General features: G+C 62.6%; 1 protein-coding gene across 6 annotated transcripts in view; it reads right to left on the bottom strand.

Annotated features, from left to right (window-relative positions):
* Positions 1-15696, bottom strand: part of MAD1L1 (mitotic arrest deficient 1 like 1) — a 248881-nt gene that overhangs the window by 64277 nt on the left and 168908 nt on the right. For all 6 annotated transcript variants that reach the window (XM_037815403.1, XM_037815397.1, XM_037815398.1 and 3 more), the window contains one exon: positions 11807-11863. In XM_037815403.1, coding sequence (XP_037671331.1) covers positions 11807-11863 — 57 coding nt within the window. The remainder of the gene's footprint in view (positions 1-11806; positions 11864-15696) is intronic.

The raw sequence follows: 15696 nt of genomic DNA, 5'->3' as shown, positions 1-15696 counted from the left end.
CTTCCTGGAGGCCCAGCCTCACCGAGGGAAGCCCCACCTCTGAGTGGCCGGAGCCAGCCGAGGACCTGCCCTGCCACACCCCGACTGCCCTGGGGGTGGCCTGGCGGCCTGGACGCCAGGGAGCTGCTCTTCCTGCTGCAAAGGGTGGCAGGGGCTCGGTGCGGCACATGAGGGCAGGACCCGACGGGCAGGGGGCAGCATGGGCAAAGTCCAGAGGCCCAGAAAATTCGGAAGCAGAAGAAACCGAGCAACCTCAGGAAGAGGGAGGCTCCAGGGCGCCAGCTGAGAGCAGAGGGCAAGGGTCAGCAGGGGCCAAGGCTGCCCAGGGTCCTGTAGGGACCTGCACCCAGCTGCAGACTCCACCCAGAACAGGCCTAGGGGTGGGAGAAGGGTGGCCAGGGCACAGCATGGGGGTTGGTCCTCAGCGTGGTGGGGAGGGGGTATCAGGAGGGGGAAGGCAGCAGACGAGGGGTCTCTGGAGCTACTGGCCCAGACGGCAGCTCTAAGAGCTACTTTTCTTGACACCAACATTCCTCAGAGGCAACAAAATATCTGTAGAGAAGTGAAAATGCCTCAACAAACCAGAGGCTGTAAAACAGCAAAGGTCTACCAGCCTCGATGGACTGCCTCTCCCACAGGGGGTGGAAAACCCACTCATCCTTTACCCAAAGGTCGGATTATTTACAGATACTGAGAGCAAGGCTGCCTGGCTGCGTCAGGCAAAGTCCACTCCAGCCTCAGCATCCCCCGGACGGCCAGACCCAGGGCCCCAGGGCCACGAGCAGGCAGCAGCCCCATCGAGCCAGGCCCCATGAAACTGCGAGCAGGCCCTCGATGTGTGAACGTGGTCCCGTCAGGTTATCTCCCCCAGTGTGGTTGTCAGTGACTCCAAGCAATGAGGAGCCGCACAGCACCTTTTAGAAGAAAGGCCCTGAGCCCCAAGGGTGGCCAGGATGTACAGCAGGGCTGTAAAAAGGAGGGTCCTTGTAGACCTTTCTGGAAAGGACTTTCACCCTGGAGAGAGCACTGGAGAAGGGGGCAGGGTTCCCCACTGTCTCTGGTCCTGCCCTCCCGGACCCCCGAGGCGGCCTGTGCTGGCCAGCCCTGCCACCTGGGCTCGACCCCGCAGGCACTGTGCACCCCGGGCTCCCGTCAGCCGCCACCCCTCCAAGACGGGGCCCAGGCTTCCAGGAGGTGGAGAGGCACCCCCTCCTTGACTGCTTGCTGCAGCCCCCACAGTGCCACCTCAGCCCGCACCGCCCGCCGCACAGCTGGGTGCCGTGTCTCTCCAGGCAACTTTGCTTCCGGCCAAGGTGGGGGAGCGTGTATTTGATAAAACCCAGTACCCGTTCATGGTAAAAACAATGAATAGGCTGGACACAGAAGGGACTTCCCCCACATGGTAAAGAACATTTGCAAAAACCCCATGGCTGCCGAGCTCGGTGGTGACAGGCTGAAACTGCCCCCAGGACCCAAGACAAGACGGGGACCCCCGCCTTCACCACGTCTCTTCAATGCTGTGCTGGAGGCTGGAGCCAGAGCAACTGGGCAAGGGGAAAACGCACCCAAATCAACAAGGAAGAAATGAAACTCTTTGCAGGTGATGGATCTTACACAGAGAAAACTCCAAGAATCTACCGACACACAAAAATTAGAGCTAATAAATGAATTCAGCAAGGTTACAGGATACAAGATTGACACACAAAAATAAGTGGTATATCCATAGCACTAGCAACAAAAAGTTAAGAAACAATTCCTTTTTCAATAGCCAAAAATACTTAGGAGTAAACGTAATCAAAGATATGTAAGACTCGTACAATGAAGACCGCAAAATATTGCTGAAAGAAAACCTAAGGGAAAGATACCCATGCTCAAGGATTGGGAGATTTAGTATCGTTGCAATTTCCATACTTTTCAAGGTGATCTACAGATTCCAGGGGATCCTGATCAAAACCCCAACAGCTCCTCTTGCAGAAATGGAAAGCTGATCCTAAAATATTCATGTGGAATGGCAAGGGACCCCGACGAGCCAAAACAATCTTGAAAAAGAAGAATGAAGTTGGAGGACTCACACTTTCTGATTCTGAAATTTAATACGACACGACAATAATCAGAACAGTGCTGTGCTAGCAAACCCAGAGGAGGACTGAGAGTCCTGGGACAAACCTGCACACCTGTGGTCTCCTGGCTTCTGGCCAGGATGCCACGGCCACTGGACAGAGAAAGGACAGGCTCCTCGCCAACGGCGCTGGGACAACTGGGAGCCACACGCAAAAGAACAAGTTGGACCCTTACCTCAGGCCGTTTGCAAAAACGGACTCGAAATGAATCAAAGATCTCCATGTAAGAGCTGGAATCATAGAGAAGACAGCACACGGTCAACCTCCTTGACCATACATTTGGCAACAGTTTCTCAGATACGACCGTGAAAGTATAAGCAACAAAGAAACACTGACTTTGACAAAATTAAAACTTTCCTACACCAGAGGACATTATCAAGAGTGAAAAAGAAACTACGGAATGGGAGAAAATATTTTTAATCATAGATCTGACAAGGGTCTAGCATTCAGAATAAAGAATTTCCACAATTCATCAACCAAAAGGCAAATACCCCTCCCCCCTCCCCCAAAATGGGCAAAGGACTTGAATAGACGTTTCTCCAGAGAAGAAACAGAAACATTCAACAAACACCTGACAATGCTCCATATCGTTAGCCACTCGGGAAATGCAAATCAAAACCACCGACACCTTCTGGGTTCTCTACAACGGCTGCTGTTCAACAATCGGAAAAGAACGTGGTCCCGCCACCACTCTCATTCCTGTACGGGCACCTTGTGCCCGCTCTCTTCCCTGAAGGGTCTGTGGAGAGGTTCATCACCGTATCAACCGTCCCACGGAACCAGCTAGTGGCTCCATTTATAGACCCCCCAGGAGCCCACCCGGGGTGGGGGCAGTGTCCTGGTTTCCGCGGGTGGCAGGCGCTGTTCTGAGGGGGGCGAAGGGGGCGAGGGGCAGGGCCGGCCCGGGTGGGAGCAGCTGCACCCTCGCAGGAGCTCACGGGCAGATGCCCCAACTGAGCGAAAGTGACCACACAGCGTCCCTGGAGTGTCGCCCCAGAGCAGCAGCTCCGGGTCTGGGCGGGTCCTCGCCTGCCACAGCCCCTGCCGGTCCCCGAGCGCCATGGACCTTCGATGCTCATGGCATGTGCAGCTGACCCCCCGGCACAGCACAACCCCTAGAGAGAGACTGCACTTCGGTTTACCCAGAGAGGATGGCCAGCCGCATCTTGGGGCCACAGAGAATTCTACAGAGGGGACCCGAGCAGCAGAACTGGAGGACTCGCCCCCACCCAGCGATGCTCACCCAGGAGGCCCCTGCAGAGCCCCGGGCAGGCGTCCACCTGCCGTCCAGCACCTGTGCACCTGACACCTGAGCGTCGAAGCCGGGCCAGGTGCTGCTGACCCAGCGGGGCTCAGCCCAAGTCCACAGCCTGCAACCCCAGCACTGCCAGGCAGGAGGGCCCGCTTCCCATCCAGCCTAGAGGGAGACCCCAGCAGAAAGGGGGCTATGGGCAGCCAAAGGATACCAGGCACAGAGCTTCTCCCCAGCTGGTGCCAACTTTCCCCCAGAAGGAATCAGCCCAGTGTGAGGGCAGGTCCGAGCAGGAATTTTCACCCTAGAAGCCCGGTTCATCATTTCTTAGGGGACATGTTTGCAGTCCTCAGGCTGCCTGCTGCGGGGACCCAGCGGCTGACGGGACAGAGTGTGCTCCCAGAGGGAGGGACGCTGTCCGGCTGGCCCGGCAGCCCAGGGCTGGCAGCTCATCCTCTCCAGAACCTGAGAGAAGGCCTGGGTCCTGGCCTGTGTGCAGGTGCCCCCTGCGGGCTCTAGGGCACGCACAGAACGCATGCCGGGCACGGTCCCCGGCCTGGGGGCTCCCAGGTGCTGGGTTCTGACGAGGGAGCCCTGCTTGGGGCCGACTTGGAACGAGCACTCCCGGCAGCTCTCTCCACCCCGACCAGGCTCCTTGGCCAGGGGGGCCCCACGTCCCTGTGGGGGGCTCTGCTGATGCCAACACCGGGTGGGGGTGGCTGCAGATGAACACAGGGCCCTGGGGCCTGGGCAGACACTGTGCTCCCGAGGGCTTCTCCCTAGAGGGGCAGAGGGGGGGGGCAGGGAGGGGCTGGGGGCTTGGGTCCAAAAGGGAACCTGGTGGAGGGGAAAGGAGGCGGGGGGCAGACACGCTCTTCCAGCCCCTCCTGTAAGGCCCCCGCGTGCCGGGTGCTGCCTGTCGTCTCCCTAGCCCGGCACCCGGCAGGGACCCCGGTGAAGGGTGGGAGGGCAGAGGCCGCGATGCCGTCGGTCCTAGCGGTGTGGCGCGGAAACCGTACGGAACGGGCAGCTGGGGCAGGAGCCGGGGGGGCCCAGCAGTGGGGTCGGGATTGGAAGGTCATGGAGACACTGCTCACTCAGCACTGGGGTGAGGGAGGTGTGTGGCGTATCCCACCTCGGACTATTTCCACACCTTTTAAGGATAAACTAACTGATTCCCTCTTCGTGGCCGTTAGAGACTGACTCGTTTTCATGTGCTTTGTCGGGTGAGGTCCACTGGGGTTCTCTCCCTCCTCCTGGACCCCAGAAAGGGGCCCTGGGAGGCACACGGAGAGGGCGGGACGGTGGCCGATGAGAAGGCCAAGTGGGGCGCAGACGCTGGGAGGCACTGGGAGGGAAGGCACCAAACGGACCGACGGACAGACCAGGTTTCCACCTGGAGGGACCTGGCAGCAGAGACTTTCCCATGTTCACCTCCAAACACCAGGCGACTCCAAAGGTTTCCAGGTGAAACCTGACAACCGACTCTAAGTATCTGGCGGAGAAAACAAGATGCTGTCGAAGAGAATGTGGAGGAGGAAATAATGAAAAGGTCACAGTGTCGGATGCCAGGCCTGCCACAGGGCCCCGGCAGCTGCACATGCTGTTTGCCCTGAGCTCCTGCTTGCCCTTCTCTGTGTCTGTGTCTGTGTGTCTGTGCATCTGTGGGTGTGTGTCTGTGTGTGTGTGTGTGGGGGCTGCTGAAATGACGCCTCCAGAAAGTTACCCTCTGGGCTCAGAAGTCACCCTCCCGAGTGAACACTGTAAATGCAGACGACCTCGTGAGGCACCCGATCAAGCCACTGTGTCTTTCTGAGGTCGCTGCCAACCGGGCACAGCAGGCCACGGGGTGCCCACCCACCAGAGGCGGCAAAGGGGAGGTGGGCGGCTGACTCCAGGGTCCGTGTCCCGGCACAGAAACCTCGGAGTCGCCCTGAGTGCCGGGCCCTGGGCTCTGTGGGGGAGACCCCGATGCTTGTGGGGGAGCCCCCACCTGCGGGGAGCGGCTGGGTTAGCCGGCAGGGAGCGGGCTGAGCTGACTCCACTGCTCATGGGGTCTGGGGTCCACTGGCTGGGGGTGAGTCCTGGCCCCATTACTGGCTGGCCAGTGGGGGCTGTGAGCACCGTTTCCTTGTCTCAACAATGAGCACGACAATCGGAGCCACCTCAAGGGTCTGCTGTGAGGACGGGACTGAGAGAACCACGGACGCGGGGAACACGGCCTGGTACCCGGCGAGCGCTCCACCAACGCGGCTATCCCTGCACGGCCGCCATGACAACAGCAAGGACGACCAGGGCCCAGGACCCAGGTGGGGGCAGGGAGGCTAAGGGAGGTGCTGGGGGAGACGCTGAGGGTCAGCCAGGCTGGGCTGGACTGAAAGGCCACCCTCAGTGGACAGAACAGCACGGAAACCCCACAGGATGGAGAAGGCAACGAGGTACTCAGAGGCTGGCTGGGGGGCAGTGTGCGGCAGCTGGGGGGAGTGGGCAGGGGCTGAGGAGGCTGGAGAGACACCTGCAGGGCCAGGCCCCCACCGGGCCCCCACCTCAGTGGGAGGAGGGCAGGGCCACAGGTTCTCGGGGCCTCTCAGGATGACGGGTCCAGGAGGGGCTTGTAAATACTTGCTCACTTAGACAAACTTAAAAGACTCCTTTGCCTGGATGTACCACAGGCCTTTAGGATGCGCTGCTCCGTCTGATCCTTCCTCTCCACCCTGGGGAGGTGCCATGAGAACACACCCAGAGGGTGAGACACGGGGATCCTCCACCGGGTCCCTCTCGCAGCCGGCAGGCGGAACTGGCACCTGCTGGGCTCCAGTGTCTCCCCTGGCCCTGCGGACGACGAAGTCAGGGCTCTGGGAGGGGCAGGGAGAAGGCCCGAGGCAGCCAGCCCCTGGTGTCCTTTGGGACCAGCCCAGGCTTGGCTGGGAACCCCAGGGCGGGACAGTGACACGAGGCCGCCTAGGACCCTGGACCTGTCCCCGGAACCAGTGTGGACGCAGGCCTGGCCCCCGGAGACCTGCTGAGCTCGGAGCCCACACACACCGCACCTGCCTGGGCCTGGCTGGACAGGAGCCCTGCCCCAGTGGCAGCCCCCATGGGCAGCAGGGACCAACTCAACCTGGTGCCAAGCCCCGGGGGCACCCAGCCCTGCCCAGTGGAGCTTGGTCATGACTTGGTGCTAAACCCAAAGCAGGCCCCGTGGGCTGCAGGGGGCTGGACCAGGCGCCCGCACCCCGGGGCCAGAGCTGGGCTGTGGATCTGGGCAGCTGAGGGCAGAGCGGGAGGCAGGCCACCCATGGCAGGCTTGGAGGGCGGGCCAGGGGCTGGGCGTGACGCGCTGTCCCCTCCTGGTGACACACGTGCCTGCACTGAGCTTGCCCCGCAGGCTGGGGCCACACTGTGAGCAGAAACGATATTCCTGCCTCAGGTTTAATATGAGAACAGGTGTGGTTAAAACATGAGAAAGAATCTACAAGCATTTAGGGTTCATGTAAATTAACACCGACGTTAACTGGGCGGCAGCACACAGAGGGGCCAGCGGTGAAGCCGGTGCCGCCAGCGAGCAAATCTTCCCGAATCCCTCCCCGGGGGTGCTGTCTCCGAGGCTCCCGGCTGGTGTCCGTTTCCCTGCCCGGCACTGGGGGCTCCCCAGCCTTCCTGGACCACAGGGCACTGCCACTGCGGGGGGCCGAGGCGGACACGGGCTGTGGGTGGCAGACCCTCTCCGCTTAGCTTTAGCTTCCAGCTGCTTGATCCTTGAAACTGATGAACAAGCAGCTCCTCTTAACAATGGGAACGTACTTGCCCATGGTTTTAAGGCTAAAACAAAGTCCTAACCCAAGCATCGTCAGCGCGACGCTTTCTTCCTGAGGCCCGGCTGCTGGCCATCCTCAGCTCCTCTGGCCCGTGGCTGGGTGCACGTCTGCTGGTCTCTTCTCTTCCGGGTCCACTGATGTAGTTTCTTGCTCCATGGCTTTCCCTCCCTCTGCCTGAGTTTCGTTCTCTTATAAAGATCAACCCGACCTGCAGGAGCTGGGCCACACCTTCACTGAAGCCCCCACATCAACAGGTCCCACGTGCCATGGTCCACCCAAGGGAATGCACTGGATGCAGGGCCGTGTTTTTCTGGGGTCCGTCCGGCTCCACCAGGCTCATGGAAGGGAGCTGCTGACCCAGACCCAGAGGCCACAGCAGCTGGAGGAGCCCCGGCGCCCGCTGGCTGAGGCACCAGGGAGAGTCGTCCCATCTGGTCAGGTATTTCCTGTCCCGGCTGAGCGCTCAGGCACGTGGCAGGAGCAGGTCCAGGTGGAAGACGCGGCTGCCCATCCTCTGAGGAATTCTCGGGCAGGTGGCCGGCCCGTGGTGGGTGTGAGGAGACCGACACGGGGCCCAGGAAGCGCAGACAATGTGCTCCTGCTTGGCCTCCTTGCCTCGCTATGGGTGGTAAGGAAGTCGGGGCACGGCTCTCAGGCGGCCTCCTCTCATCCCTGCGTGGCCCCTAGGGGCACAGCGCATCCGGGTCCCCAAACGTGGCATTGCCCCCTGTGACGGGACAACAGGGCTGCCCGGCAGATCCTGTCACAACGCGAGGCGCCATCTGTGCAGTGTCTGCCAGGGTCCAGCACGGTGACCCTGCCACTTTCTGCCCCTTCAGCGAGAGCAGGGGGCTCCCGGGCCTGCCCCCCACTTCCTCCTGGCTGCACCGCAGCTCTCCGCCCAGGGCTGTCCTGGGGAGTGAGGCCCAGGCCACGCGGAGGAAGGAACCACGAGGGAAATGGAAGTCGAGGAAGACAACGGTTTAGTTACACAGAGCTGCGAGGGGGCGAACTTTCTGTTAAATAAAAAAATAAAAATAAACTTTCAACTCGCACTCCCTGAAGAAGTAAAATAATGGTGTATTTTTAAAATAATTGTAACAAAAAGAACTCATTTCTCCTGCTCTGCCGGCCGCATCTGATTGGAATGAAGGGAGCTAACGACCCGCCGTGGCCGGGCCGCCCTCCCTGTGCCGCTTTTAAAGAAAGAGGCGCGAGTCACGGGCTTGCTAATTACCAGCAGGAAGTCAGACGGCCTCTGTCGTGTCATCTGCAATTAGCAGAAGATGGTCACGCTTTCCTTTCTTCTCTTCTTTCCCTAAACGGGAGAGCACTACGGGCAGGGAGCGCAGCTCGGGCTGCAGGACGGAGCCAGCTGGGGACAGCCACGCGGCACCCCCTTCCCGGGTGACACGGTGCGGAGCTGCCGGGTGGACGTGGCGGAAGGTGCTCCCCGTCGGACCCGGCCCCACCGCCCACAGCGAGGTTTGGGCAGGCCAGTCCGCGGGGGGCTCCTTCCCAGCCACACACACCTCCCCAGTGAGCCCGAGAGGGAAAACCAGCCCGCAGCCGCCCTGGATCACCCAGGAGGGAGCCGTGACCACCCAGCTCTCCAGGCCACGGTCATCCCCACCAGCGCCTCAGATCAGGGCCCTGGTCAGGTCCCTGGGTCCGAAATGCCAGGCTGCAGCCAGCAGCTGGGGGGACGCAGCCCCTGCCGAGGGCAGAGCCCGCCCGCAGCCGGGACCCGACCCAGAGCCCGAGGCTCCCGTTTCTATCGTGTGCCCACCTGCTCCCAGGCATGGCCTGGGTGGCCCATGTCCAGCTCGCGGCCTTTCGGGGCCGGCTGACCAGAGGACCTGCCCTGTGCTCAGGAGGCGGCTGGCGAGAGGAGACGCACATCTGCTCACCTCCCCCCACCCCAGCTGCTCCTCGGGGCCCCTCGGCTCCCGCCCGCCCCCCACGGCAGCCAACGGCACAAAGGCCAGGCTGGGCACCTGCACCGGGGCCTCCAGCACCGTCCACGCTGGGAACACAAGCAGGGAGGACTCTCGGGGTCTGCTGCGCCCCCACGCCCTCCAGGCACACCCCATTCTCCATGGCCCCCACACCCAGGGCCTGGCATGTCCCCACGCCCACCCATCCACCCAGAAGTGTCGCCCGTCCGTCTGTCCATCCGTCGGCTCCCAGAGAGACTTATCTCCCGCCTCACTCCCGCCTCACTCCACGGACCAGAAGCTCCTGTCCAGAGCCAGCCTCCCACCAACAGTGCCAGAGAACAAACTCGGGGAGGCCGGGGGCCGTCTACCTGGGGCAGCCAGGGCCCATCTGACACGGGGAACTCGGGGAGGCCGGGGGCCACCTGGGTGCAGGAGAGACCGCCAGCTTCCCGAAGGCCTCTGGAAGCCTGGAGCCGGCTCTGCTCGGAGGTAAGGGAGCCAGGGTCCAGGAGGCGGCAGCTCCCAGCCCGGCTGCCCCGAGTTGCCTGCCACCCCCCAGCCTCAGTTGTTTCTAAAGTTCCTGGTGTTTCAAAAAAGGAACAGAAATTTTATGGGTCAAAATCAGAAAACAAGCAAGCTGGAGGAGCAGCTGGCATCCGCCCCGGATGCCCCCTAACAGGAGGCAGTACCCCCAGGGAGCCTGGCCGGGGCCCCGGGACACACCTGGCCCAGTGCCAGCAGCTGCTCCCCTCAAACGCTCCCTGGAGCAGGGACTCGGGGTCTGCAGCGTCTGCTTTCCAAAACCAGCAGGTACCCAGAGAAAGGTCCGGCAGCCAGCTCGGAGATAGCGCAGGCTTTCTGGGGTTCTGCTGGGAAATACGGGGGATCCACGGCCAGGACACACTGCGAGTATCTGCAAATCACTCCCACCCTCGCGCCATGTGCTCGGTGAGTGCCCGGCACAGCCCGTTCCTGCTTCCTCCCGGCTCCTGCTCAGCGTGGCCATGGGCACGTCGGGCCCCCAGGTGTCCCCGAGGATGCGTCAGTCTTCAAAGGACACCCCGTCTGTCACCCCACGTCCAGCCAAACACAGGCTGAAAGAGGGAAAGGCCACCCGCTCGGCCACCTGTGTGTCCAGGCACCGGGCCCCACAGCCGGCACAGCTGGCCCTTAGCGACCGGCCGCTGAACGCAGACGGAGCTGCCGGGGCCCACAGGGGGTTCAAACCGAGGCCTGGGGCCGTCCACCGAACGACACCGGCTTCCTGCAGGAGACAGACACACGGAAAAGCACCGGAAACGGTTCCAACAGCCAGAAGATGAACATGCCGGCAGGCAAACGTTTACACACATACTTCAGAAAACACAGAGCACGCTGCCACCCCGCCAGCCAAGTACCGCAACACCCCTGTGCCTCCGTTTCTCCCCCCGCGGGCCCCGGGCCAGGTTCCACCAGGCGACCACCGGCCCCGACACCTCGGCCTGGGGGGGGCGGCCGACCAGCCTCGCCCGCAGCGCAGCCCCTCTCCAGGGCGAGCCCCAGGCCCTCCCTCTCCCAACCGCCCCTTCAGCTGAGGACGCTGCCTCGCACCCGACCCCAAGAAGGAAGGAAGGACGCCGTGCCTGCTGGGCCGCCCCTTCCTGCCAAGGCAGCCGTGCCCTGCGCTGTCTCCCCTCGACGTTCAACTGGCCCAGTCGCTCGTCCCCGTCCGTTAAACACCCCCGGACCCTATGCCGCTCTGCAGCCACAGGCCCACCCTCCAGGCCCCTCTGAGCACGGACCTCTAAGGCAAGGCCTCTGTCCTGGATTCGACGGCCCCGACCCACCAACACAGCCCTTCCACCAAGGCCAACTCTGGGCCCCCATGCACCCTTCCAGCAGCGTCCGGCGCAGACACTCACTCTCCACCTGAAATGTGCCCCTTTCCAGGGTCCCTCCTGGCGTCCTCCTCACTCATGACCACCCCCCAAGTGCCCCCTCCCGGACCAGCTGTCAGGCCCCTGGAGCACCCGAAAAAGGCCCCGAGCCCAGGGTCTAACCTCAGCACTTGCTTCCTGGGGCTCACGCTGTCTAGGCACAGACGGCCCCTCCAGATCCCGCCCCAGGACACGCACATCCGCCTGCCGACCGACAGTCCTGCTCCAAAGGCTGAACAGCCTCTGGAAAGCCAGTGCTCGGTGGGGGTGGGGTCCCCTTCTCCCACCCAGCCCCCGCCCATGTCTGCCAAGAGGCCCTAGGCTGGTTCTGCGTGGAGAGGGCCTCAGGGAGAGGCTTGCTGTTGTCTCCACATCCAGCCCTGAGACTTGGGTGGAAGATAAAGGGGGAAGCTCCCAATCTCTTCTCAAGGCAACTGACTTCAGCGTGCCTTCTCTTCGGCACTGGACGGTACAGTAGCCCTCGTTTCACAGATCCAGCTGATGGAGCCCAAGATGGCTGCGATGTGCCAGCATCACACACCAGTCCCGGGAGAGCTGCCACTCACAGCCAGGACTGCCTGTCCATCCCCAGCTCTCTCCATCCCCAGTCCAACTCGTGATGGAAAAGGCTGCAGCCCTCCAAGAAGGATTTACACCTGCACCTGCGTGGTAAGTGCCGGGACAGATTTAGGGCACCCTCAACCACAGACCCTCTTCTGGCCACAAGGACAACAAAAAGTTATCATTCCAGGGAGCTTACCATGTCTGCTCTTTGGCGCTGACCTCCCAGCTCCTCCAGGGCCTGGGACAGCTGAGCCTGCAAGACAAGAGAGGAGCAGGGTCAGTGCTTACTGTGCCACCTACCTGCTCCTCTCCCCACGGGGGTGAGACATGGACACAGCCGAGCCGAAAGTGGGCAGCACACCTCCTCGGGCCCCCCAGGCTGCCACCTCGATGTGGACAGGGCAGCTGAACCGGCAGCTGGTGAGGACGGAGCACGGCGTCCAGCTGCCCCGAGCGCTCGGTGTCCCTGCTGGGGGAGCAGGGAGACATGCCCCTGGGCAAGGCTGGGTTCTGGAGAAGTGATTTGGGGCAGCTTTACCGAGACGCAGGTATCCAGGAAAACACCCGAAGCTCCTTGACTACCCAAGAGGCCCCCAGAACAAGGCAGGGAGGAAGCGGGGAAGCCCCTGAGTCCCCAAGCTGGCGGCGGCTGAGCTGAGGCCCGGCACCCAGCAGCCCCTCATGACAGAGGCCTGCCCAGCACCACATGGAGCAGCCCTGGCTGAGGGTCCCCAAGCTCTTCCGGTGAGGGCCAGGCCTCGGCCGAGCACGGCTTGTGGCAGAGTCCAGGGCAGGGGACCTCAGGTTGTGGGGCACTGGCCCGGGAGGGGTTCCCAGGAACGCAGGCCAGTAGAGGCAGGCCCGCCTCATCCCGCCCCCACCAGCCCCCCACCTGTCCCCCACCTCCAAGACGCCCCAGTGCCCACAGGTGTGGTTCACCCCCGAAGTCACGAGGTGCTCACAAAGTAAGAGAACAGAGCTCAGTTTTCTCCAGAAACCAGACTGCATGATAAACGTGTTGAGTGAGCTGCTGGGTTGCACTCTGGAATGGCTTGGCCTTGCCACTGTGGTGCAGAATCACTTCCTGTTCACATTTGGTCCGCACCCCGTGGGCATCACACCGCTGTGCAGTGCCAGGCAAGGACGCCGTCTTGGGGAGTGGCTCTGCTTTGCGGAAGGAGGGCTGCAGCACAAGCCCAGCTTGACGAACCCGGCTCCTGCACTGCCCCGAGCTGCAGGGCCGCGGTGCTGGGCAGCCGTGCGCATCTGTGCTTTCTGGGGCTCTGCTGAACCCCAGTGTAGGAACGTGGACAGCCAGCTCCCAAGGGCCCGGTGGGGGGGGGCTGACGAGGTCACAGGGGCTCGGGAGGGGTGGGGGATGCGGAGACACCCTCAGTGGTGGAGGAGCCGGAGGCCTTGGGGACAACTGGGCACCTGCAGCAACACGTGCAGCCAAACCCCAGCAACCTGGGCACTGGTCGCTTCGTGCTGCGTCAGCGCCTTCCGTACACGCTCTCATCGGCACTTCACTGCCCACATGAGCTGGGTGTTCCTAGGACTGCCCCTCAGAGCTGAGGTGGTGGGCTGGCCAGGCAGCCAAAGAACAAGAAGACAACCAATCTTCCAGAGATAATGCCCACAAAACCAAAGCAAAAACACCCTAGTCTCGCCAGCAGGCGTGACATCCGCCCCACAGACCGCCAAGGGGGCACTCAGTCCGGCCACCCCATGCAGCCTGGGCAACAGGACATCGGCACAACCGCAAGGTGGGGGTGGGCGCTGCCGGCGGGACCCCCAGGGGCTGCCCACCGTGACCTCATGAGGCAGTTAGTGGTCTGGGGGTGAGGCGGGGAGGAGGGGTGCAGAGGGAAGCGAGCAGGTCCGGCAAAAAGGCCTCTGCTGCACCCCACCTCGAGGTGGGGACGTCTGTAAACGTGCACAAACACTTACACAGAGACAACTCAAACAGTGCAGCGGACGAGAGGCAGTGGGCTGCGGTCGGGGCCTGCAGGTCTGCGAGAGGCTCGGCAGGAGACGAATGGCCCCTGGGCAACACGAGTGGGGAAGGACAAGGCGCTCCACAGGCAGGCAGCCAGTGGGACCCCCGGGCGGCCCCTGGGAGCCGGTTCCTCGCTGCTCTTACTTCAGGGAGACATGACCCAGGCCTGTAGGACTCAGGGCTCACGGCTTCCACCGGCCTGTAGACAACTGCCCAGGGTCCCCCTGGCAGCCTCCTGGGGCCGTGAGCCCTTCACGTTGCCCCACCCCTCAGGCCACAGGAAACAGAGAACAGATGTGGCAACCTTCCTCCTCGGTTAGGACTGGGCATATGTAAAGAGCACCCACAAATCAACAGAAAAACAGGGAAAAGATGCAAACAGATCTTCACAGAGAGGGAAGTCACTGGTCAGTAAAGGCAGGAGGGGCCGACAGCACGAGCCTCAGGAAGGCAGCCCAGGACCCCCCCGGGGTGGGGAGACCCCTGGCAACCCCAGGGGCTGGGAAGGCTGGGGCCCACTGGAGCTTAGGCTCACCAAATTGAGGAGTGAAATCAACCCGGCACTACCTCAAGGTTCAGGACCTGGGTACTCTGACTCCGCAGCTCCCGACGCACACATGTGAAAGCAATCGCTCCACGGAGACCCCGGAGGAATGCAGGGCCCCCGGCTGTGCAGCCCTAATGGTGAAAACAGGAGCCCAGGGAAACACTGCGGTGCGCTTATTCACCAGAACCTCGTGCGGCAGCCATGACGGCGCGGGCCCGTGTCCACTGGTGACAGCAGAGCTCCCGAGAGCACAGAGGATGCACCTCTTCGTGAAGTGCAAGGTCAAGCAGACTCCATGACGAGCACCTGACACTGACACATACGTGCCATCAAGCTCTCATTCTGGAGCAAGGCCCTGGTGAACGGTAAACCCAGCAGTCGCCTCGGGAGGAGAGGCGGGGGAGTGCAAGGTGGGTTTCAGTTTCAGGAAATGTGTCCACTTGGGGTGGGGTGGGCTCTGGAGGCTCTTTAGACAGGGAAGCGAGCTGCCCACTCACAGGGGGCTTGCTGCACCTTCGCCATCGGCCCTGCCATCAGCGGGCAGCTGCCACGGGCCGGGGGTGAGGCGGGCATCACCTCCCCTCCCTTAGCCATGTGGACCCTGCAGGTGGGAGGCATGGGGCGCTCTGTGTGGAAGTGACATGCCCAACGTCTGTCCCCCCAGGGCAGGGCTGAGGCTGACCCAGGCGACCCCAACACCAAACTGCAACTCTCCATGCAGCCGCAGCGAGCAGACGCAGGGCTGGCCGAGCGAGCTGCAGGAACCATGCGCCACTGCTGGGAGTCAGCACACGTGAGGTTAGGACAGGTCCCGCTGGTGGGCTGGACCCCTGGCGGCCAGCTTCCCGGCACATCCGGAGCGTTGGGCCAAGGTTTCCAGGAGGACAGGGCTGAGGAGCCGAGCCGACTGGGCTCAGGACGGAGGGACGTACACCACCCGCTCCAGGTAAGCAGTGGTTTCTCAGCGTCAGCCAGGCCAAGGCTCTCACCTCTGTCCTCAGCCCTGTTCCGGTCCATGTTTCCCATCAGCAATGCAAGGCACATACAGCACACGCCTCAGATCCGCACACGGCCAGGCTCAGAAACAGACCGACACGATGGAGGCAGGAGCCACTGGGGAAAGTCAAGGCTGACTTGGATCCAGTGTGTCTGTGTTTAGCTAGGAGGTTAGGGACAGCGTCAGCACAGTCCTTACGGACACCGCGGGCCTGGGGGTGCCTCCTCGACCACAGCCATCTCCGCGGAGGGGGTGCTCGGCTCGCCACGGCCGGGCGTGGTGGCCGGGAGGGTGGGCGAGCCAGATGGGGCTGGGTCGTGGATGCCCAGGGGCGAGACCTGGGACCAGCCCTCAGGTCGCCGGCGCGCTCGCAAGGAGGTGACCGGCCGAGTGGACTGTGGGCACCAAGGCCACAGGCCACGAGGGGGGCCTGGGCGCTGCCGGAGCCATCGCTGGGCGCTGAGTGCTTAGGGCCGGCATTCTGCAAGGTGGGCTATACGCCAGCAAAGGGGCGCGACCCATCGTGCTCCGGCCGGAGCTCAC

Source organism: Choloepus didactylus, chromosome 21 (genome assembly GCF_015220235.1).
Source record: "Choloepus didactylus isolate mChoDid1 chromosome 21, mChoDid1.pri, whole genome shotgun sequence".
Lineage (NCBI taxonomy): Eukaryota > Metazoa > Chordata > Mammalia > Pilosa > Megalonychidae > Choloepus > Choloepus didactylus.
Note: the sequence above shows the minus strand (reverse complement) of the source record. Positions and strands in the feature narration are given on the sequence as shown.